At 43.9% G+C, this 25,759-nt stretch overlaps 1 protein-coding gene across 2 annotated transcripts in view; it reads left to right on the top strand.

Annotated features, from left to right (window-relative positions):
- Nucleotides 1–1,440: 1,440 nt before the first annotated feature.
- The window catches only part of LOC111949356 (serine/threonine-protein kinase PAK 4-like), a 29,675-nt gene continuing 5,356 nt past the window's right edge, over nucleotides 1,441–25,759 (top strand). The window contains exons 1-7 of one of the 2 annotated variants that reach the window (XM_023966450.2): nucleotides 1,441–1,680; nucleotides 20,993–21,214; nucleotides 21,740–21,963; nucleotides 22,085–22,517; nucleotides 22,654–23,103; nucleotides 23,395–23,528; nucleotides 24,344–24,470. In XM_023966450.2, the coding sequence (XP_023822218.1) occupies nucleotides 21,014–21,214; nucleotides 21,740–21,963; nucleotides 22,085–22,517; nucleotides 22,654–23,103; nucleotides 23,395–23,528; nucleotides 24,344–24,470 (1,569 nt within the window). In that variant the 5' untranslated portion in view covers nucleotides 1,441–1,680; nucleotides 20,993–21,013. Of the gene's footprint in view, nucleotides 1,681–16,510; nucleotides 16,798–20,992; nucleotides 21,215–21,739; nucleotides 21,964–22,084; nucleotides 22,518–22,653; nucleotides 23,104–23,394; nucleotides 23,529–24,343; nucleotides 24,471–25,759 lie in introns of those variants that run through there. The other variant, XM_023966451.2, reaches the window with a different exon arrangement.

Genomic DNA, 25,759 nt, shown 5'->3' with positions numbered 1-25,759 from the left:
TTCTCTCAACCAGCTTTATGAGGTAGTCACCTGGAATACATTTCAATGAACAGGTGTGCCTTGTTAAAAGTTCATTTGTGGAATTTCTTTCCTTGTTAATGAGTTTGTGCCTATCAGTTGTGTTGTGACAAGGTAGGGTTGGTATACAGAAGATAGCCCTATTTGGTAAAAGACCAAGTCCATATTATGGCAAGAAGAGCTCAAATAAGCAAATAGAAATGACAGTCCATCATTACTTTAAGACATGAAGGTCAGTCAATTCGGAAAATTTCAAGAACTTAAAAGTTTTTTTAAAGTGCAGTCGCAAAAACCATCAAGAGCTATTCTGAAGCTGGCTCTCATGAGGACTGCCACAGGAAAGGAAAACCCAGAGTTACCTCTGCTGCAGAGGATAAGTTCATTAGAGTTACCAATCTCAGAAATTGCAGCCCAAATAAATTCTTCAAGGAGTTCAAGTAAAAGACACAGCTCAACATCAACTGTTACACAGGATACTGTGTGAACCAGACCTTCATGGTCGAATTGCTGCAAAGAAACCACTACTAAAGGAAACCAACAAGAAGAAGAGATTTGCTTGGGCCAAGAAACACGAGCAATATACATTAGACAGGAGGAAATCTTTCCTTTGGTCTGATAAGTCCAAATTTGAGATTTTTGTATCCAGCCGCTGTGTCTTTGTGAGACGCAGAGTAGGTGAATGGATGACCTTCGCATGTGTGGTTCCCACCGTGAAGCACGGAGGAGGAGGTGTGATGGCTTTGCTGGTGACACTGTGATTTATTTAGAATTCAAGGCACACTTAACCAACATGGCTACCACAGAATTCTGCAGTGATACGCCATCCCATCTCGTTTGGGCTTAGTGGGACTATCATTTGTTATTCAACAGCACAATGACTAAACACCTCCAGGCTGTGAAAGGGCTATTTGACCAAGAAGGAAAGTGATGGAGTGCTCCATCAGATAACCTGGCCTCCACAATCATCCGACATCAACTCAATTGAGATGATTTGGGATGTGTTGGACCACAGAGTGAAGGAAAAGTAGCCAACAAGTGCTCAACATATGTGGGAACTCCTTCAAGACAGTTGGAAAGCATTCCAGGTGAAGCTGGTTGAGAGAATGCCAAGAGTCATCAAGGGAAAGGTTGGCCACTTTGAAGAATCTCAAATATAAAATATATTTTGATTTGTTTAACACTTTTTTGGTTACATGATTCCATAGGTGTTATTTTATAGTTTTTATGTATTCACTATTATTCTACAATGTAGAAAATAGTAAAATAAAATAAAAACCTTGAATGAGTAGGTGTGTCCAAACTTTTGACTGGTACTGTATAAATGTACGGCTTTGGGGCAACCATGCTGAACTCCCTAGTCATTACCCTTCTTTTTGTGTTAAACCAACTGTGATTTTGGCAAGGTTAATAGTTCCTGATGTCATATCAATGAAACAATACAATCATTCAGTGAATCAATCAAGCATGGTAGTATTGGTTGCTACGGAGCTCGAACGTAGCAGCTCCCCGGATGTAGTGTTACCACCAGCAGCCTCAATATGACGACGGGAAAGTGAGACTTCGGCTAATATTACAGAGTTTTGGGCAGCTTCTTTTATTAAGCGAATCAATAAACTATTTATCCACTTTATCAATTTTAGCGGTGCACGAAGGAAATTTAAGGTAATTATGACACGAATCATTTGTCTTTCATTCATCCAGCTATGCCTACTGACTTAACGTTAGCTATCTAAACTAAGTTTAGCTAGCTACGTTAGCAACTTGCTACCATTAATACTAGCTAGCTAGTTGCTAGCTAGAATGAGTTTGTTTGGCTAGTGAACCAAAAACGAACTTGTCTAGAATAAGAGTAACTTTATGCAATATAAAGTCATTCATAATGGGTCTTGAAACTCAGTGAAATGAGTCACGAGCTAACGTTAGTCTACTCTTTCATTGTAAAAATATAGCAGCTAACGTTATCGGCCAATAAGAACCTCTAAGTTAGCTTAGTGAGTTGACAAATCCAACTGGTAAACTAACAAACATTACATTGGTTAAAGTATGCTAGTAATCCACTGCTATAGGTAGAAACCGTATACCTCAAAGTAGCTGTTATGCTGAGAAACAATGATTTTGCTAGCTTGATCTAACTATTCAAACGCCCTAGGGGAGCTAAGTGATGTGTGTAGTCTGTGCTGTAGTTTATTTCACCTTTATTTTACCAGGTAGGCCAGTTGAGAACAAGTTCTCATTTACAACTGAGACCTGGCCAAGATAAAGCAAAGCAGTACGACAAAAAACAACACAAAGTTACACGTGGGATAAACTAAAGTACAGTCAATAACACAAAATTGGACTCYGGAGGAGCAATTACTTTGTTTGGAAAGTCAAAATTGAGGTTCTATCCAGAGACCTTTGATGTTAGCTGCAGTCTAATCTAGCTTTCTGCTCTACTGAAGAATTCAGGCCTTGTATTATGGCCTTATTTACTCTTTCTTGTAAGCCGAACCAGGCAGCAGGTAACCGTTCGCTGGTTTGAATCCCCGAGCCGACTAGGTGAAAAATCTCTGTGCCCTTGAGTAAGGCACTTAACCCTAATTGCTCCAGGGTCGCCATCAATAATGACTGATCCCTGGCCGTGACCCCACTCTCTGACTCATTTGCAAAAACAAATGTCCAATTCTCACACAATACACATTTGTACTTGTGTAAAATAGTACACATGTAAGCACCCACCAAATTATTATTATTTATCTCATCTATGAAATCCTGAACTCTAGCCCTGTAATGTAAACTCGTACATCGCCTTGGTCCGTACAATTGCCCTTATTTTAGCACCCCAAAAACGTAATACTTCCAGATCAACTGTAATGTCAATACCATTGTAAAGCGCAATTTCTCCCCTTTCCAACAGAATCAATTACATGACCTAAACGCTGCCCGTTTATGCATAATTCAAGCAGGCAATGAGCCCCGTCAGGTCTTTAAAAAAATGGCGGGTGGGGAAGCAAAACTAATGCGTGATAGTGAGAAGGAGAGATGTTGTGTGGGAAAATTGTTTTTTTTCACTCGATCTGTCCAACTTATCACCTTATTGACTCTAAAATGTAAATAAAACACTAAAGAGTTTATATAATGTGTCATTACATACCTATTTGAAGGTTTGTGTCGAATTTGAGTCGGTTTTTAGGGCGGTGCTAAAGTGATTTATGAAGTAAACAACGGCTTTGAGAATGATGATCCCATGCAATGATGACGCAAAAAATGACTAGGTATCCCCCCTTACCCCCGTCACTGTCCATTTCTTGTTTTTAAACAATGAGAGAAGTGCTACACCTGGTGGAGAGAGATTGTAAGACAGAAATAGTTGTCTAATGCGTGCTGTACGTTACGACATGACACGTCACGATGTAACGGAGAGTCCGTTTTTTTCAACTTTTCTCCCATACTATAGAGCCATTACCATGTCGATCAACGCTTGAATAGAAACCTAGTTCACACCCCCGATTTTGAAGTCAACACATTCGCTACAGTCCCATTAGTTTTCTTTGTAGCCTCGTTTGAATGTTGCGGTTGCGCACATTTGTACGGAATGGGGTGAGTTTACGTTACAACTCTAATCCTGAACACACACTCCTCTCCTCTCTCTCGACTTGACAGTTCATGAAGCTTTTGTATTCTGATCATGGAATTCTGAACGTCTCATGCTGCTACATTTAAATATGTCTACCGTGTCCTTATTCCCTTTTCCTGTGCTATATACAGATGTCAGTATGAATTCCACAAATGGTGGAATAGGCAACATATGATAACACAACAACTGATGGCATTAGCTAACTACTCTAGCTAACTAGCCAGCTACTCTAACTAACTAGCCATCTTTGTAGCTAGCCAGCAAACTAGCAAATAACACTAAAGGGATTGCAAACTGGTTAGCGTAACTCTAGCCAAACAAAAAGTATTTATTCAAAGTATTAGCTAGCTGGCTAGCATTTGAGGCCAGCAAACATGTTCCTCACACGCTAGGTATGTATTTCCTATAACGTTATAGTGAGAAGGTGTCTCTTGGTCCCAAAACATTCGTTTATTTTGGATACTTGTGGGAGGAGTGCTGCTGATGTCGCCCACTGTATGCGCTTTCGGTAGCCGGATTGCGTCTAGACTGAGGAGAAATCCGCACACAATGCATCCCTGACCACCTCCTGAGATGGTCAGCCGGCTCTGAACACCCATCACACCCCAAAGCGACATTTCAATGCTATCTTCGTATTCTGATAGCAGAATTTGCATGTAAGTGTCAAGTGTAGACAACCACTCTCTCTTTCCATCCTTACTTTTGGAGACTTAGCAGCTGATAAATGTTTAGTGCTGGTGTGACAGGGTGCAAGTAAGCAGGGTTGTGCGATCAGTGCCGGGCACTCCACACATTCCTGGCATGTCTGAGTGCTGCTGAGGGTCACACAGACGGAACCCCTGCACTCTACCCAAACAAATACCTACGCTACACCCAGTCACCCCAACAGCTCTGTACCACCACTGTTTGTTAGGGATGGATGTTAGAGATCAACAGACGCAGTGATAAGCTGTAAGGGGTTTTGGAATAGTCATGACTAGTGTGTTCCCCCACCTAGTCTGTGTCAAGTTATTAAGCTCTTCCCAGTTTTGTGTTAGGAGATTGACAGGGTATCTACACACTGTCCAGAAACAGTGTTTTTAGTTTGTTTACCCAAAACCACTGGGATATGTGGCTATTTATCAGAACCAACACATTTCTGATAAGCATTTTTGTGTGTCATAGGCTAATTTTCCCCCATGAATTCTGAGAGTTGTGGAATGGAAGCAAATAAAATAGGAAACAAATTCTTTAAATCACATAGAGACTAGAGGTCGACCGATTATGATTTTTCTACACCGATACCGATTATTGGAGGACCAAATAAAGCCAATACCGATTAATCGGCCGATTTATTTATTTTTATATATAATATATATGTGTGTGTAATAATGACAATTACAGCAATACTGAATGAACACTTATTTTAACTTAATATAATACGTAAAATCTATTTAGTCTCAAATAAATAATATAACATGCTCAATTTGGTTTAAATAATGCAAAAACACAGGGTTGGAGAAAAAAGTAGAAGTGCAATATGTGCCATGTAAAAAGCTAACGTTTAAGTTCCTTGCTCAGAACATATGAATGCTGGTGGTTCAATATTCCCAGTTAAGTTTTAGGTTGTAGTTAATATAGGAATTATGACGCGTCGACTATTTATCTCTATATCATATGTATTTCATATACCTTGACTAGTGGATGTTCTTATAGGCACTATAGTATTGCCAGCCTAATCTCGGGAGTTGATAAGCTTGAAGTCATACAGTGCTGTGCTTCAAGCATTGCTAAGAGCTGCTGGCAAACGCAGTAAAGTTTGAATGAATGCTTATAAGCCTGCTGCTGCCTACCACCGCTCAGTCAGACTGCTCTATCAAATCATAGATTTAATTATAATATAATGAACACAGAAATACGAGCCTTTGGTCATTAATATGGTAAAATCCGGAAACTCTCATTTTGAAAACAAAGTGAAATAGGGAACCGTTCCGTTCTTTATCGAACGGGTGGCAAATCTAAGTCTAAATATTGCTGTTACATTGCACAACCTTCAATGTTATGTGATAATTATGTAAAATTCTGGCAAATTAGTTTGCAACGAGCCAGGCGGCCCAAACTGTGGCATATACCCTGACTCTGCATGCAATGAACGCAAGAGAAGTGACACAATATTCCTAGTTAATATTGCCTGCTAACATGAATTTCTTTTAACTAAATATGCAGGTATAAAAAAATATATATATATACTTCTGTGTATTGATTTTAAGAAAGGAATTGATGTTTATGGTTAGGTACATTTGAGCAACGATTGTGCTTTTGTTAAATCATCACCCGTTTTGCGAAGTAGGTTGTGATTCGATGATAAATTAACAGGCACCGCATTGATTATATGGAATGCAGGACAAGCTAGTTAACCTAGTAATATCATCAACCATGTGTAGTTAACTAGTGATTATGTGAAGATTGATTGTTTTTTATAAGATACGTTTTTAATGCTAGCTAGCAACTAACCTTGGCTCCTTGCTGCACTCACGTAACAAGGTGGTCAGCCTGCCATGCAGTTTCCTCGTGGAATGCAATGTAATCGGCATTCCTCTTTAATTGGCGTCCAAAAATGCCGATTACCGATTGTTATGAAAACTTGAAATCGGCCATGCCGATTAATCGGTCAACCTCTAATTGAGACCAAAGGACGCCTGGCCTATGCTTCCGCTGGTAGTTAGTAGAAAAGCCATTTTATTACTGCTCTGTGCTCTCACATTTATTTTTTGGGGGTGGTTATGTCTAGACCATTCAGTTCACCGATAGTTAGGCTTACAATTGTAACTCTTTCTACCAGGAGGATTCAATTAACTCCATTTCTCATTTTCCTTTTTTCCTGCCTGCATAAATCCCCTTTTTAGTAGAGAACAGAGAGTGGAGTGGGGCGGCAGTGTGAAGTTGTAGTTGAGAGACCCTAGATCAGAGGCCACACTGGGTTCACATGATCACGGACGGCATGTTGTCGTTCTTTTGATCTGAGCCCTTAGGCTGCCTCCATAGGGGAGAAAAACACAGCTGTATAAATCGTTTCCAGTAGAGGATTCGGGGGAAAATGGAAGGCATCAAGTAGCCTCTAGTGCTGATTTTATAGAGGACGGCCTACGTGCATTCATTGGTCATGTTCGTAGACCACTTAGGAACATGTTCAGGTTTAACTCATCCACACAACATGTAGGGCCTAGACTAGTCCTAAAACCAGACTTCCAGTGTATGTACAGATGTTCGGGCCATTATGTGTGAAATCTTCTCATTTCAGCTACCAAAGTAATGTAGGCAAGCCTATAATGATGTGCTTTGCTTTTTTTCCTCCCACTACTATTCCACACCCTCTAGGCCTACATATTATATTTTTTTTTAGGAGCCCTCTCTCTCCCCTCCGCCCCAGGCGAAAGGTGGAGTCAGCTTTTCATTTGAAGGGCTTTAGCACAGCTACTGCTGTGTTTTCACATCATGCCTCACTATTTGGCTATTAAAGTGCTTTCATCTGACCCAGGGAGGCGTCTCACTTTCCAACTTTCAACTAGACAGAGTCAATTCCTCGTTGAGTCTTTAACTCACTTTCTCTCTCTGATTATAGTTATATAAGACACAATCTAATGGACTCGCTTTCTCATCAGTGGCGCTTCGCTCTCTCTCGCTCGCACATTCCTGTCTCGCTTTCTGAGTTCTACCTCACTCTCTTCGGATCAACTTAGTCTCACTGAGGGGGAGAGTGATCAGAGGATATTATGCTGTAGTCCTGAATGTGTGGTGTGGACTGGTCATCTCTTCAGCCCTGGCTTCACATTATCATACTCTGCATTTCAGTTTCATATTTCCTTTAAGCAGCGATTGCAGCTGGCTGGCATTGTTTTCAGATAAGGCTGATATGTCACTGTGTGGGTAAGAGTGATGGCATCGAATCTCTTGTCATCTATGTCTCTTAAACAAAGCCCTGTCTGTGTAGGTCATGCTGACTGTAATATAGGCTCAGTGTAGTAGACTATAGGCTACACACAGTACAGTGAATTGTTTTCCATGTTTGCAATGTGTAATCGCTTCAATCAGCGAGGTCCACAATCAAGCTAGGACCTGCTTGCCTGGTAATAGAAAGTTCTTGTGTACACAGCTTGGCGGGGGATTGTGGGTAATGGGCTGGCCACATTTCCCCTCTGCTTTAACTGTTGCACAATGAGAGAATATAATAATGAATTGTGGTTGCAAAACAAGAAAAAAGGTGCTGTTGCATTATGCGGGCATATTTATTTTATTTAACCTTTATTTAACTAGGCAAGTCAGAACACATACTTATTTACAATGACGGCCTACCGGGGAACAGTGGCTTAACTGCCTTATTCAGGGGCAGAATTACAGATTTTTACCTTGTCAGCTCGGGGATTAGATCTAGCAGCTTTTCGGTTACTGGCCCAACGCTCCAACCACTAGGCTACCTGCCGCATAACCCTGGAATATTCTAAGTGAATGAGGCAGTGTTTTTGTTCCTGCCAGTGAATAGGCCCTGCCATTGTACGCATGAAAAATACTACACTGAATGTGCAGACTGAGCAAAGACGGCGTTGACTGCCATTTTGATACTAATGTCATCCATTTATTTTTCTATTTCACACCAAACTTTCCAAGCTGCTCTGCACAAGATAGATATTAGCCTAGGGGGCCCACTTTTACCTCTATTTACATGTGATCATACAAGTGCTTGACAGAATTACTTCATAATTGTTTTGATGATGGTAACATACCATAGGCTAATTACAGGGCTAAGCACGGCAACATTACCTTGCCAATTACAGTGTGTAAGATTCATGCATCTATGTTCAACCCCCCAAACGGAGCTTCTTTGAAATTGGAGGCTGTTGGTTGAAGAGTTTGGTTTATTTTTTAATCTCTACTGTTTGCTGTGATTTCTCCCAGGTCCTTTTTGATGTGTGGACCTAATACGTTGAGGTGCAGCCCTACATGGGCTGCTAGGCTTTGTGTGGTTTGTTGTTTGAGCTGAAGAGATGGAGGGTTAGAGTAGGAATGGATAACTCCAGAAGAGATGGAGGGTTAGAGTAGGAATGGATAACTCCAGTCCTCGAGGGGCCGGAGTGGTGTCACTTTTTCCCCATCTGTAGCAAACACGGCTGATTTAAACTAATTTCATTCTAAACTGAAGGTCATGATTATTATTAGGTGTGTTAGCTGGGACAAAAGTGACACAAATCAGGACACCGAGGACTGGAGTTTCCCCATCCCTGCTCTAGTCAAGCCAACTAGTTCCTGGGCCCAGCAGCACAATTACATACTGTGACATATCTCTCGCAACACAACTCTCATAGCAGTTGCATAATTCATTACTTCCTCTTCCTTGTCACCTGGCAAGTTTGTCATCACATTGTATGAGTCAACCTTTTGGGCTTGTTTAAGGTTGGCTTGGCYTCAACTGCAGACAGGCTGGGTGGAAGGGACAGTTTTGTTACGATCACATGTTAAAATTGAGACTCCGTGGTGTGACGTTACCACAAGCTACAGATATTGTAAATGAATGCAATGTGAGATTATGCACACTCAGAGTAGCTGAGCATGTGCATGGGTCCGCTTCACTAAGCTACAACATGACCGCAGCTGGACAAAGACAGCAGAGGAGTTTAGCCCCACTCTTGTTCCTCTTAGTTGTTGTGGAGGTCAGCCCGATACTGTTGTTTAGTTCATGAATCGCTGACTCTACCTTTAACTTGATTGACCGATTCAGTTAACATGAACTCTCCTAATTTGAAATGTCATTGTTTTGTTTCTCAACTGAATTAGCGTAGCTTGATATGTCAAACATGCTTGTTAGCGTAGTTTGACAAGTTGTTTGAATAGCACCCGAGTCGTTATGCAATGAAAGCCTGGCTTGTCAACCTCTGCAGTGTGCTTTAGGCTCAACTAAAGAGAACAATTATTATGACTATTGAGTTGCAAGCTGGAAGCTTAGGAAATTAATCTCATAGTTCTCTCTTTTTCTTGACCTCTGTGACGGCATGTATTTATGAGAATTTTAGGGAGGCCCTTCTCTCTGACTGTCAAAGTCCAGACAGACAGCCAACACTACATTTTAAATAATCTATCAAAGCACTTTGAACCGACTGACCCGTATCCCAGTGGAAGCTCACGTTCCCTCTATCATTGACCTTTCCACATTCCTCAGCCAGACCTGGAAGTCTGCATGGATTGGCTAAGGCAGCAAGGGCTTTGTTTGAACCCAGCTTCTGGATTGGTTAGTATCTGACATGTCAAGCCCCATTCACATTGCATTGTTGTTGTTTTTTTCCATATAGAGAACTGTTCTCTTTGTATCCACACTACCCCATGCCATTTATTTATTTAACTAGGCAAGTCAGTTAAGAACCAATTCTTATTTACAATGACAGTCTACCAAAAGGCCTCCTGCGGGGACGGGAGCTGGGATTAAAAATAAAATATGACAAAACACACATCACGACAACAGAGACAACACAACATAGAGACCTAAGACAACATAGCAAGGCAGCAAACACATGACAACACAGCATGGTAGCAACAAAACATGGTACAAACATTATTGGGCACAGACAACAGCACAAAGGGCAAGATGGTAGAGACAACAATATATTAAATCAAATTTTATTTGTCACATACACATGGTTAGCAGATGTTAATGCGAGTGTAGCGAAATGCTTGTGCTTCTAGTTCTGACCATGCAGTAATATCTAACAAGTAATCTAACCTAACAATTTCACAACAACTACCTTATACACACAAGTGTAAAGGAATGAATAAGAATATGTACATAAAAATATATGAATGAGCGATGGCCAAACGGCATAGGCAAGATGCAGTAGATGGTATAGAGTACAGTATATACATATGAGATGAGTAATGTAGGGTATGTAAACATATAAAGTGGCATTGTTTAAAGTGGCTAGTGATACATTTATTACATACATTTTTCCATTATTAAAGTGGCTAGAGATGAGTCAGTATGTTGGCAGCCACTCAATGTTAGTGATGGCTAACAGTTTGATGACCTTGAGATAGAAGCTGTTTTTCAGTCTCTCGGTCCCCGCTTTGATGCACCTGTACTGACCTCGCATTCTGGATGATAGCGAGGTGATCAGGCAGTGGCTCGGGTGGTTGTTGTCCTTGATGATCTTTTTGGCCTTCCTGTGACATCGGGTGGTGTAGGTGTCCTGGAGGGCAGGTAGTTTGCCCCCGGTGATGCGTTGTGCAGACCTCACTACCCTCTGGAGAGCCTTACGGTTGTGGGCGGGGCAGTTGCCGTACCAGGCGGTGATGCAGCCCGACAGGATGCTCTCGATTGTGCATCTGTAAAGGTTTGTGATTGTTTTTGGTGACAAGCTGAATTTCTTCGGCCTCCTGCTGCGCCTTCTTCACCACGCTGTCTGTGTGGGTGGACCATTTCAGTTTGTCCGTGATGTGTACTCCGAGGAACCTAAAACTTTCCACCTTCTCCACTACTGTCCCCTCGATGTGGATAGGGAGCTGCTCCCTCTGCTGTTTCATGAAGTCCACGATCATCTCCTTAGTTTTGTTGACATTGAGTGTGAGGTTATTTTCCTGACCCCACACTCCGAGGGGCCTCACCTCCTCCCTATAGGCCGTCTCGTCGTTGTTGGTAATCAAGCCGACCACTGTAGTGTCGTCTGCAAACTTGATGATTGAGTTGGAGGCGTGCATGACCACGCAGTCATGGGTGTACAGGAGAGGGCTGAGAACGCACCCTTGCGGGGCCCCAGTGTTGAGGATCAGCGGGGTGGAGATGTTACCTATCCTCACCACCTGGGGGCGGCCCGTCAGGAAGTCCAGGACCCAGTTGCACAGGGCGGGGTCGAGACCCAGGGTCTCGAGCTTAATGACGAGTTTGGAGGGTACTATGGTGTTAAATGCTGAGCTGTCATCAATGAACAGCATTCTTACATAGGTATTCCTCTTGTCCAGATGGGTTAGGGCAGTGTGAAATGCGGACTAAACTCTTTTGACAGTTCACTTCACATATTTTTTGGCCTGAGTCCTCTGCATTCACATTGCTAGGTTTAGAAAGAAACCAAGATCTATTTCCAACATTTACTCAATGCACTCTGGGTTTTTACAAAGGGCAGAATGTGTTATCGGACAGCTAGATATACCTACATACATTTTGGAATCTAATAGATTGCATTTAGTTGAAAGAGGAGACATAATAATTGTAATCAGAAGATACTTTAAACATGTAAATGTTATTGGTAACAGAATAGATAGCAGAAGAATAACTGCAGATTAAATAATAGAAAATTGTACACCCAATGTAGACGATTGCCCCTTCAAAATGATAATGTTTTTTCTGGTGTTATACTTTGTATTCCATGTTATAGAGCAGCTTATCAGGAACACAGAACACTTTAGTTTATGAGGTTAGGATTTACCATTGCTGAGATCTTATTTTCACATGATCAGAAAAGGTCAAAAAGGTCACGGACAGGTAAATGGTAATCCCTTGTCAAAAAGGCACCAAATCACCTGTCTGAATTCTTAATTTCAACACATTTAGTCCAATATCTTAAGATAGTGGTCATATTGTTATGACATTTTCAGGGTTGCTGTAGAACACAGAAGTTACATTTAAATCAAAGTTGTCACTTGCGCCGAATACAACAGGTGTAGACTTTACAGTGAAATGCTTACTTACAGGCTCTAACCAATAGTGCAAAAAAGGTATTAGGTGAACAATAGGTAGGTAAAGAAATAAAACGACAGTAAAAAGACAGGCTATAAAAGTAGCGAGGCTACATACAGACACCGGTTAGTCAGGCTGATTGAGGTAGTATGTACATGTAGATATGGTTAAAGTGACTATGCATATATGATGAACAGAGAGTAGCAGCAGCGTAAAAGAGGGGGTGGCGGGACACAATGCAGATAGTCCGAGTAGCCATTTGATTACCTGTTCAGGAGTCTTATGGCTTGGGGGTAAAAACTGTTGAAGTCTTTTTGTCCTAGACTTGGCACTCTGGTACCGCTTGCCATGCGGTAGTAGAGAGAACAGTCTGACTGGGGTGGCCGGGGTCTTTGACAATTTTTAGGGCCTTTCTCTGACACCGCCTGGTGTAGAGGTCCTGGATGGCAGGCAGCTTAGCCCCAGTGATGTACTGGGCCGTACGCACTACCCTCTGTAGTGCCTTGCGGTCAGAGGCCGAGCAATTGCCGTACCAGGCAGTGATGCTCTCGATGTTGCAGCTGTAGAACCTTTTGAGGATCTCAGGACCCATGCCAAATCTTTTTCGTGCCCTCTTGTCGTGCCCTCTTCACGACTGTCTTGGTGTGTTTGGACCATTCTAGTTTGTTGTTGATGTGGACACCAAGGAACTTGAAGCTCTCAACCTGCTCCACTACAGCCCCATCGATGAGAATGGGGGCATGCTCGGTCCTCCTTTTCCTGTAGTCCACAATCATCTCCTTAGTCTTGGTTACGTTGAGGGATAGGTTGTTATTCTGGCACCACCCGGCCAGGTCTCTGACCTCCTTATAGACTGTCTCGTTGTTGTCGGTGATCAGGCCTACCACTGTTGTGTCGTCTGCAAACTTAATGATGGTGTTGGAGTCGTGCCTGGCCATGCAGTCGTGGGTGAACAGGGAGTACAGGAGGGGACTGAGCACGCACCCCTGGGGAGCTCCAGTGTTGAGGATCAGCGTGGCAGATGTTGCTACCTACCTTCACCACCAGGGAGCGGCCCGTCAGGAAGTCCAGGATCCAGTTGCAGAGGGAGGTGTTTAGTCCCAGGATCCTTAGTTTAGTGATGAGATTTGAGGGTACTATGGTGTTGAACGCTGAGCTGTAGTCAATGAATAGCAAACAGGAAATTATACAAATGAGGAACTTAATTTGCAAATGAGGCAGTACGGAATACATAATTACAGTAATTTAACCCAATTTAAGGTAGGGTGGTCATATTATTAACAGATCTTCATGCCTTATGCAAAACTGAAGAGTTTAACAATTTGAAACTATTTATGAACTTAGAAAATGTTACTTTATGCAAATTTGATACAATGCATTCTGAAAGTATTCCGACCCCTTGACTTTTTCCACAATTTGTTACGTTACAGCCTTATTCTAAAATTGATTAAATTGTTTTCTTCATCAATCTACACACAATACCCCACAATGACAAAGCAAATCCAGGTTTAGAATTTTTTGCAAATTTATTAAAAATAAATAACTGATCACATTTACGTAAGTATTAATATGTTTTACACAGTACTTTATTGAAGCACCTTTGGCAGCTATTACAGCCTCGAGTCTTCTTTGGTATGACGCTACAAGCATGGCACACCTGTATTTGGGGAGTTTCTCCCATTTTTCTCTGCATATCCTCTCAAGCTCTGTCAGGTTAGGTGGGTAGCATTGCTGCACAGGTATTTTCAGGACTCCAGAGATGTTCGATCGGGTTTAAGTCCAGGCTCTAGCTGGGCCACTAATGGACATTGAGACTTGTTCCGAAGCCACTCCTGCGTTGTCTTGGCTGTGTGCTTAGGGTCGTTCTTCTGTTGGAAGGTGAACCTTCGCCCCAGTCCAAGGTCCTGGAGCAGGTTTTCATTAAGGATCTCTCTGTACTTTGCTCCGTTCATCTTTCCCTCGATTCTGACTAGTCTCCCGGTCCCTGCCGCTGAAAAACATTGCCACAGCATGATGCTGCCACCATGCTTCACCATAGGGATGGTGCCAGGTTTCCTCCAGACGTGACGCTTGGCATTTAGGCCAAAGAGCTCAATCTTGGTGCCTTTTGGCAAACTCCAAGTGGGCTGTCATGTGGCTTCTGTCTGGCCACTCTCCCATACAGGCCTGATTGGTGGAGTCCTGCAGAGATGGTTATCCTTCTAGAGGGTTCTCCCATTTCCACAGAGCAACTCTGGAGTTCTGTCAGAGTGACCATCGGGTTCTTGGTCACCTTCCTGACCAAGGCCCTTATCCCCCGATTGCTCAGTTTTGGGCCAGGGGGGCCAGCTCTAGTTAGTCTTGGTGGTTCCAAACTTCTTCCATTTACGAGTGGAGGCCACTGTTCTTGGGGACCTTCAATGCTGTAGAAATGTTTTTGGTACCCTTCCCCAGATCTGTACCTCGACACAATCCTGTCTCTGAGCTCTACGGACAATTCCTTCGATGGCATGCTTTTTGCTCTGACATGCACTGTCAACTGTGGGACCTTTTTATATAGGCCTTTCCAAATCATGTCCAGTCAATTGAATTTACCACAGGTGGACTCCAATCAAGCTGTAGAAACACTTCAAGGATGATCAATGGAAACAGGATGCACCTGAGCTCAATTTCGATTCTCATGGCAAAGGGTCTGAATACTTATTTAAGTAAGGTATCTGTTTTTATATTTGAAAATTTGCCAAAATCTCAAAATGTGTTATGGGGTTTTGTGTGAAGATTGAGGGTAAAAAACGAATTCATACATTTTTAGCATAAGGCTGTAATGTAACAAACTGTCAAAAGTCAAGGGGTCTGAATACACTATATACAAAAGTGTGTGGACACCCCTTCAAATTAGTGGCTTCACTACAGAGTTCCAAACTGCATTATGATTTCCCTTCACTGGAACTAAGGGACCTAGCCCGGACCATGAAAAACAGCCCCAGAACATTATTCCTCCTCCACCAAACTTTACAGTTGGCACTATGCACTCGGGCAGGTAGCGTTCTCCTGGCATCCATCTGCCAGATGGTGAAGCGTGATTCATCATGCCAGAGAACGCGTTTACACTGCTCCAGAGTCCAATGGTGGCGAGCTTTACATCACTCCAGCCGACCCTTGGCATTGCGCATGGTGATCTTAGGCTTGTATATTTCATAAAGCTCCAGACTAACAGTTATTGTGCTGACGTTGTGTCCAGAGGCAGTTGGGAACTCAGTAGTGAGAGTTGCAACTGAGGACAGATGTTTTTTATGCGCTTCAGCACTCGGCAGTCCCGTTCAGAGCTTGTGGCCTAACACTTCGCAGTTAAGCCGTTGTTGCTCCTAGATGTTTSCATTCACAATAACAGCACTTAGTTGATTGGGGCACCTCTAGCAGGGCAGAAATGTGATTAACTGACTTGTTGGAAAGGTGGCATCCTATGACTGTTTCACATTGAAAGTCATTAAGCTCTTCAGAAAGGCCATTCTACTGCCCATGTTTGTCTATGGAGATTGCATGGCTGTGTGCTCGATTTTTATACACCTGTCAGCAATGGGTGTGGCTGAAATAGCCTAATCCACTCATTTGAAGGGGTGTCCACATACTTTTGTATATGTGTATGTGACAATAATATTTTATATATATATATATATCAGTGTTCCCCAGCACATTAGCAGCAACTCATTATGATGGCAGTCATGAGATCTTGTCAAAAAGATTAGTAATTTGCTTCAACATTATAATTTGACAACATTTGCTTACACTATGAACAGTTTTGATGGAGGAAGCTACAGTGCATGTTTTTGTTCCGAGGCCTTTCTCTTCGCTGGTTGCTTGTGTTCATCCGCAGACAATCCTGTTCAAATTAGCAGTCACTCTGGGTATTTCACAAGATGCCGTTAAAGTATTGATAAGACAGTGCTATAATAAATAAGCGAGTACATTAGTATTTACCAGTAGTTGAACATTCCTGTTTCCCCCTGATGTGCCTAGGTCAAGCTTTCAGCTTGGTCGTGTCATATAATAGATTACATAACAATCATAATGACTAGTAAGAAGACCAAGACTGATCATTGAACAGACACCGCAGGCAGTGGGCGTTCCGGGATTTGAATGAGTCAGACGTGACTCTCATTTTACCCCTGTTTCCCGGTGACGTCATGATACTGGCCCGCGTTAGTGAAACCATCGGAATGCGACAACATTGATTTTAGAGGTTTACAGTTCTATTTCGGAAGTTATTCATAAGTCGTTTTATCATAAACGTACATTTTGGATAAATACGGCGTGTGCACTAACAGCAGCTCTMTACCTATTTGAAACGCTGCGGAAATAACTTCTTGATCTCACTTTGGAGAGTCTTTCCTCACAGAGCGAGGCTGCCTGGGTTAATTTTCTTCCTTGTTCTCATGCGTGATCGTGAAATGGTATCAGGTGTATTGTATCGCGTTGGATAGACATTCTGGTGAGTAAATCAAAGGCAGTTTTACTGTCGTTAATCATTGTTTTCATAGTCATTCTTACGTCAAAATATCGAATAGAATTTAAGATAATATGCTTCTCGACCGTGAGAAGTTTATCTCCACTGCAGAATGTATATTTGTATTTCTGAGGTCAAAACTCACTCATAAGATTAGCCTCAAATCAACTTGAAACGTTATTATAGCGGTCAAATCCAACAAATGCTCTATGTACAGCCATTACATGAGTAATAAACGCAGTGATTTCTCACTACACATTAAGCTACACATAATCTTTACCACCAGCATGTGGAATTCTGGTATTTATTTTCTCCCATCTGACGTTTGGTTCGTAAACCTGCTCATCATGTCTGTTGTTTTAMTTTTATTTTGCTATACGATCATGAGACTACTTCCCTAGTGCTGTTTCACATGTAAACAACTGTCAAAGTGATAAGAAACAACGGGATTACGCTCATGAAATTGAGGGAGGTAGGCTACACCGCGAAGTAACGATATTTTTCAGACCATAGTTTCTCTTTTGGTAGTGTTTTTGCAAGCTATAGCCTAACGTAATGTTTGACACTAAAGAAAGCATAACAAGGTCATGAAACCAATGGTGTAGTAGCTGTTATTTAGTTGGATCTGACACTGTCAGTATAGTCACTGCTTGTAGCCCACAGGCTTGTGGATGGGAAACTGGTACTCTTCTTAATTCCTACATTTACGGTAATTGCTCACAGACCTATCCTCGTTTGTTTTGCTGCAAATTGCACCCTAACACCAGGCTTGTTAAACAACAACAGATAGGCAAGTCTTGATAAGAAGCACTCTGGCTGGAATCTGGGTCGGCTCCAAGGTCACACTGTTTCCACTGCACTTCCTAAATCAGGGAACCTCAGTTAGAGGGTAGAATTCTGTTAGTTAGCATTTCTGACTCATCACGGGGCACTAGGCTAAACTTCAAATGAAAGGGTGGGACAGTGGAGCATGCCCACAAACATCTAGGCTAAGCTACATCATGATAAGTTGACAGAATGATGATTGCTACAGGCAGAGGGATGCAGGACGAGGTGAGACAAATCCCTGAAGATGTGACCTCATTTTGTCACCTCTAAACCCTGCATAGTGTCCGCGATGACACAACCTACTGCATTTGCAATCAGGAGGGAATGCAACACACTGAACATTGCCGATAGAAATGCAATGAAAATAGTTAACCTGATTCGTTTTCATGTCAAAGGCATGCATGTGTTGTACTATACAATATAGGTGTGTACTCTTACTATATTTGACATGCGTGCATTTGGAATAGTGATTAGCTATGACTCATACAGGTTCTCTTTAAAAAGCCTTCCTGGAAATAAGTCAWCACCTAAATCTATTTTTGGTTTTGAGATGTTTACATATCCTTTAACCTTCAAGTGTAGTCCTTGTAAAATGGTATGCGTAAATGGGACAGYGGAAAACCATTTGAGTTAACAGAATAAGACAATTGACGACTAGAGGTGCCGTTGTCCGGATCTGTGTGGTGACAGTGCAGTCTTAATGATGAGGGGCTTACCTTTTGAATGGCCGCCTCGTCAGTCATGCCTTACGGTTTATCCTCCTCCAGAGTGGGCCTGCCCTGAGCACAATTGTTTTGATGTTAACTACTTTGACTGAGAGCCCCGCATTAACCCATCACAGAGCTCAAATMAAGTGTTTTGCGTTGCTACAGCACAAAGTTGACACCCATGGCGGTGCCTGGAGTCTGGTGGACCACCCCTTGTGCTTGGACAGARGGTAGCTCTTTGGCCATGACCCATCTGGGTCTACGCTGCCACTGAAGTGCCTTTCTTACTGRTCACCGGTGCATAATAGTATGCTAATGTGAGAGACTCCATAAACGGGATAGTGTGTCGTGAACGGCACCGTTTTTTCCTTCACTGCGTGGGTGGTTGCAGCTCTACTCTCTTCATACACAGAGGGAAATTATCAATGAATGGTAGTTATACAAGCTAGGCTTTATGACCGCTTTCCTGACAGACTGGAAGAAGAAAATGGAAATGATAAATTGGCACAGTTATAGTTGAAAATGTGTGCATCTGTTGGTCTCCCAGGGGCATCTTATTTTCTGTCTTGTAACTGTCTGTCTAGTCTGAGTGCATGGACACTTGAATCTCTCTTCCCCTGCTACCTGCTTTGTAGGGGGAAGTGTACAACACGGAAGAGAGAGGTCTGTTCTGGGGGAGGTGCTACTACACCTGCTGCTGCGTCACTCACAGCTGGGCCTCACCTGTTCAAACCTGTCTCACCGGTGCACTGCCTGCAGGCTGCAGCCTGAGCTCCACCATGTGGTTTGTGGTGCTTTCCGCTTTCATTCTGTCACTTATCCTAAGCCTATGCCATGTTATTGCTGTTTTCATGACACCCAAGTTGTCAACCAGATCATAATGCAACTCAATTCTGTCAGTCTCTCTGACTCAGAATTATTGAATATCAGTTTGGACATGTTTTTGTCATCTCAGCAGTTGCTGATGGCCAAAYAAACGTCTGACATTGAATAATCATTTTTCCTTGGCTGTGTTAAACTATTTCCCRCTTTGTTGCTTGGCTCCACTAAGGCAGGGTTTCAGAGGAGCAACCGAATACTTCAGAAAACCWCTTAACTGAATCTTGCTGACAGACTTGTAATGTGGGGCTCTGTGGTTGCTGCTCAGTATGTTTCCCATTCAGRCAGTTTTTGTAAACTCATCTAACCTTTTTTATTTTTTTCATCGCTGCAACTCCCCAATGGGCTCGGGAGGCGAAGGTCGAGTCATGGGTCCTCCGAAACATTACCAGCCAAACCGCGCTCCTTAACACCCGCCCGCTTAATTCGGAAGCCAGCCGCACCAATGTGTTGGTGGAAACACCGTTCAACTGACGACAGAAGTCAGCCTGCCGGCGCCCGGCCCGCCACAAGGACTCGCTAGAGCGCGAAGAGCCAAATAAAGCCCCCCCCCCTCGGCCAAACCCTCCCCTAACCCGGACAGCGCTGGGCCAATTGTGCGCCTCCCTATGGGACCCCCGATCACGGCCGGTTGTGCTACAGCCTGGGATCAAACCCGGATCTGTGATACAGTACCTTAGATCGCTGCGTCACTCGGGAGGCCCCTCTAGCAGTTTTTCGACGCAAATAAATCATCTACCGGTACTGTCAGTAGCAGCCGCCTTATTTGTTACATTTGATTTAGTCATCATGCTGACTTAGTCGTTCAACTCTGACCAGCAATGGTGGCTTTTAAATAGTTAATGGAAGGCCCGTGTTGACCTCCTCTCTGGCCCTTTGTACAGGTTTGTGCAGATGGGTGGATGATCCCATTACACTTCAAACACTCACTGAGTCAGTTRTGCTTTTTGGGCCAGTCAGGTGGTATCCCTCATCCCCTCGCCAAGCACCCCTTCCCTGCAGCTTGGGTGGGTCTTGGACCGTGGACACGAACGGGCAGCATATCGCAGGCAGGCAGCACAGTGTTTGGATTCAGGGAGAGCTGCCTCTATCTAAAGCAAGAGAAGGAATCCAGAATGTTTGAGCGTAGAGAAATAAGATAGTGGGAAAATGTGCTTGTGAAGGAAAGGGGAAGTCATTTTTCTGGGGGCCTTGTGCTCACCCTGGAGTAATACTTACCTGACTAATAAATGTTTTGGCTCTGAAGAAAGTGGCTGCTACTTGTATAAGGTATTTGTCTTTATGGGAGATGTCCCTATAAATGATACTGTCATATTCTAATGTCAACTTGTCGAAGTTACATACACGGTTGTGTACTCTGATCTCTCTCTCTGTGCATTTGCCAAAGGATATTCACTGTGTGATTATGTCAGTCTACATGAAAAMGTTTTCAGCTCTATAGTCTGAAGTGTCAATGTGGCCACATGACAGACCAAGTTTTCATGCGTTAGCCTCTCAGCTCTATTGAAAAGAAACAGGACTTCCTTGGTATTATCAATGATGAACTGCTGATGTGTTTAACGCTGTTCCCAAGTCATTCCTGGCGTGTATTATTTTGGAAACAAACGGAAGCAAACAGACCGTAGAGGGAAGGGAGCCACCTGGAATTGTCACATAAGAAACTTGTTTTTTTAGTTGCAAACTGTTTMTCCTTGCAAAATGTTTTGCTACAGTTTACCACGCTGTGCACTATTGAATACATCCCTGTTCTCCTCTCTGTGTTCCAGGTCTGATGCCCAGCTGCCGCCATGTTCAGTAAGAAGAAGAAGCCCCGTGTCCAGATCTCGGCGCCCTCCAACTTCGAGCACCGCGTGCACACAGACTTTGACGAGCAGGAACAGAAGTTTGTGGGGCTGCCGCGGCAATGGCAGTCTCTGATCGAGGACACGGCCAAGAGGCCCAAGCCCTTCATCGACGTCACCGTCATCACCACGGTGGAGCCCCGCAAGGTCAGGGGTCATCAAAATGGGATGTGGGAGGAAAGGGGCGTGTCACAAACATGAAGTGATATTTTCACTGTAGTGGCATTCTCTGTTGTTGTAATTTGAGAGAATGCCATGGTAAAAAGCTGTAATGAGTCATGCACTCGAAGATGTCACATGACTCTTACTTAATTTTCAATGTTTTTTAAAGTTATTTTCACTTGATCAGGGATAGCGTACACAGACGTTTCGGCTTTGTTGCCTTCAGTGTGTAGGCCATGGGAAAGGGCACAGAACTGTAGCTGTCTCAGCTCACTGTACGTCAGATTTGGATCACAGTCTGAATCCACAGAACCTAAACAGTAAACARGATTGTCTTCTTTCCTGAACAATAAACGCAGTGAAGGCGAAAGACATCACTGAAAATAGAATCTGCCGGTCATCATATCTCTTTTTAGAATGAAGCTGTGACAGTCCAGGAAGTCTCTCTTGTCCTGACTGGTCTGATCTCAACCCATCCTTACTTGGTGTCTCTGCCTCTCCCTCCTGTAGACCATAGTGCGGGGTAGTAAGATCGCTGTGGACGGCTCGCTGACATGGCTGCTGGATGAGTTTGACACCATGTCGGTGACCCGCTCCAACTCCCTGAGGCGAGGCAGCCCCCCTATCCAGCCCCGCAGAGACTCCGGGTCCTCGGGGGGAGGAGGCCATGAGAACGGGGACCTGGCACACCGGCCACACCACCACCCAGATCACTATGGAGACATCAGAGACAGGTACAGTGTCGGCAGTAGGGGCCCACGGGGTATTCAGATCTCAGCTGTAAAATGGCTCTGAAGAAATGTTTCCACCACTCCAGAGAGATGTAACCTGTTTACCGTTTCTCTGTTGCACTAGGGAGCGGCCCAGGCCGGACCAGTTAGCTGGTGGAGACCCCCGGCAGCCCCAGCGGGTACCCCGCTCTCAGCGAGAGGACGGCAGGCCACAGCAGCAGCCCCGGGGCCAGGAACCAAGCAGCAGGCACCGAGAGAGGGAGCGTCCCGGCCTACCCCCTCCCCCGCCAAAGCCCAGTGACATGGACCCACTGGACCACCACGACCAGGTAGTCCGCAGGGACGGGCCCAGCGACAAGAGGCCTAAGTCCAGCTACACGGGCAGGGACGGCAGCCCCCAGTCGCCCCGGGATAAGAGGCCTCTCTCGGGGCCCAACATCCGTATGCCTAACCTGCCTGTCACAGAGGGGGTGATAAAAACAGCACAGCAGAGCAGCAGGCCGTTCAACACCTACCCCCGCGCTGACAGTGAAGGAGGAAGGAGCCCCACCAGCCAGGTACTGACAGGCTGCTTGGAGAACACCAGGACATTGGGAGATATGGAAACCAGTGCCGCTAATGTTCTATCGCATGTCTTTAACAGACCTCTGACATAAGTGTTGTTCATACAGTGTCATTTTCTCTCCCTTCTAGGAGCTGAAGCCAGCCAGACCACACGAAGCACCGCCACACAACGGTCCTTCTAGTGCCTCCAGCCGAGACGGGGGAAAAGCACCACAGAAGGGCCAGCTACGAGGAGACCCCCACCACACCTCCCACCCTGTCCTGGGCCCTGAGCCCCCACACGGCCACCAGCAGCAGAAGGCTCCCGTTCCCCGCCCCCCGGCCCCTGCCCTACCACCACAGCAGGCCCTATCGCCCCAGAGGGAGCCCCAGCGGGTGTCCCATGAACAGTTCCGTGCCGCGCTGCAGATGGTGGTGGACCCGGGTGACCCGCGCACCTACCTGGACCACTACATCAAGATCGGAGAGGGCTCCACCGGCATTGTGTGCATTGCCACCGTCAAGAGCACCGGCAAACTGGTGGCTGTCAAGAAGATGGACCTGCGCAAGCAGCAGCGCCGGGAGCTGCTYTTCAATGAGGTGGGGTTTTACGGCATGTATTGACTTGAACAGAATGCAATTGAGATGATGAAGGTCTTTAAGATTTTTGATGTTCAGGGAATACAGTATAATGAATTTATAAGCTATTAGTTTTGTGATCCATAATCTTTTATAGTGGCTATTACAGAGCTGATTTGCTAACGTTTGAAAGATTTGTCCTGCATGGGGGGTGCGGTTCATGCATATCTTTGCAGTGGTGTAATGAGTGATGTCATGTGCCGTGTAATTGCCCACGGTCTCCTTAGTAACGCTGGTTCCTGTGCTCTTCAGGTGGTGATCATGCGGGACTATCACCATGACAACGTGGTGGAGATGTACAACAGCTACCTGGTGGGAGATGAACTCTGGGTCGTCATGGAGTTCCTGGAGGGAGGGGCTCTGACTGACATTGTCACACACACCAGGTGCTTGTCTGTTGATCTGCGGTTTAGTGCTATCTGGCATCCTTGGGATTTCCATAGCCTAAACCCCAACTATTTTAAATTTCAACTTCAATGGGGTGATGTCAGAGTTGGATGTACCAAGGATCCCGGATAGCAATGACCGTTGATCTGCTGCTCTGACAACTGACCAGCAGGACTATAGACTATGGTAGGGCTGCCCACCCTTTTCCTGGAACTATACCGTCCTGTAGGTTTTCAGTCCAACCCTAACATAACATACCTGATTCAGCTAGTTAAGGTCTTGGTGAGCAGAATCAGGTGTGTTAAATAGATTTGGACTGAACCTACAGGACGGTAGATCTCAAGGAAGGGCCATGGGCAGCCCTGGGCTATGGTGATTAGATTTAAGATGTCTGTGTTTCATACTAGTCARATAGTGTTCAACTGCTCATATCGTAGCTGTTTTTACAGTACAAGCAATGGTAAGGGCTCCCGAGTGGCGCAGCGGTCTAAGGCACTGCATCACAGCCGGCCATACCGGCTGTATCACAACTGGCTGTGATTGGGTGTCCCATAGGACGGCGCACAATTGGCCCAGCTTCGTCCGGGTTTGGCCGGTGTAGGCCCTCATTGTAAATAAGAATTTGTTCTTAACTGACTTGCCTAGGTAAATAAAAAATAACCACTCTTAAGTMTTTTGTTTAGTTATGTTTCACCACTAGGTGGTAGTGTCGCATGGCTACACCCTCATGTCACTGCAATGCAACCTGTAGTGTGAGATGTTATTTCTCTGTCAGCTCTGAGTGCTAATGACCTGTMRGTGTGTGTGTGTCCAGGATGAATGAGGAGCAGATAGCCACAGTGTGCCTGTCTGTGCTGAAGGCTCTGTCAGTGCTGCACACCCAGGGTGTCATCCACAGGGACATCAAGAGTGACTCCATCTTGCTCACCCACGACGGCAGAGTACGTATACCTGAATTCAGAGGTTAAAGTTCTGTGACTGCATTGGATTTCCTTCATATATGGGGGGTGTTCCGGGCCATGTCTGTTCTGTTAAATATATTCCCAAATAAGTTTCTTCTCAAATATTTAATTTTCTCTGTTAAGCTGTGTGCACTGAACTGACATTCTTTAATGCGCTGGCAAAGTCATTCAAAGCCTCTACTTTATCACTCAGGATGGAACTTTCCACTGCTACTATTTTCCCATGTAGTATTGTAATTAAAACAAAATACAACAACCCCATAGTAGAATAGTTACCTAGTCGTCTTGATCTTATGTGTTCTATGCTAGATACTATATTCCTCTCGAGGCACATTCAAGTTGCGAGAGCCGTAGGAGGGAAACGTATTCTGACAAGCAGTCAATGCACAGCAATTCTTAATGCAATAGCGGGAAACACTTTTGAAATCAGTTTTGGCAAATGTATTTTGAAAGCAGTACTGGCCTTTTTTTATTTTATGCTTTTTTATTTAAGACTAATATCCCGGTTTTACATTGCTCCCACTTTTATTTCTCTACTCCTTTAATCGCGCGTGGCATAGTTGTACAAATGCAGTTTTACACTTAGTTTCAAGCATGGTTTAGGGGCAGCTGTGCAACAGACCACTTAAATGGGCATAGTCATCTTACAAGGGCAATGACACTAATGGTGAATTTTAATTTATATGTATTTATAATAAAATAATAATAATCAATAACAATCAGGATGTTGTGTCCAATAGGGTGAATGCAGAAGGACAAACCCAATGCTTCAGCCTATGTACATTTTATAGCCACTATGCTTCATCAGTTGGGCTACAGGTGATAATGCTTCTTGCTAATAGCACATCTGATAATATAGACCATGCATAGGTTATATGGACATGGTCCAATATGTTAAAATAACTAACATTTTRCCAATATGTTATTGGGCCCATTTTAGGCGATAGAAATTATATTTCAGCTGGTGTCTGCATCATGTTTTCATTAATTTTGGAGTAGAATGTCCTTTCAAAAAGTCACCATAACTGAGCTTCTCAGTACTTCTACATAAAAATGATCCCAGGTAGGAACCTAAGCAAGGGGACTAGAATTGGTCAAACATGATGGTCATGACTTTCTTACATGAAAGGGAGGTTAACTTGTCCCCAGACAATTGATCTGAGATCGACGTAAGTTTCAGTCGTGGGTTGTTTTTTTTGCTATTTGACCCCAACCCTACATCACCACCTCCCTCATAGACAATTATAAGACTGGCGTATGTACACCTC

Source organism: Salvelinus sp. IW2-2015, linkage group LG22, assembly GCF_002910315.2.
Source record: "Salvelinus sp. IW2-2015 linkage group LG22, ASM291031v2, whole genome shotgun sequence".
NCBI classification, from domain to species: Eukaryota; Metazoa; Chordata; class Actinopteri; order Salmoniformes; family Salmonidae; genus Salvelinus; species Salvelinus sp. IW2-2015.
The sequence above is the reverse complement of the archived record's forward strand: the minus strand, read 5'-3'. Positions and strand labels throughout refer to the sequence as shown.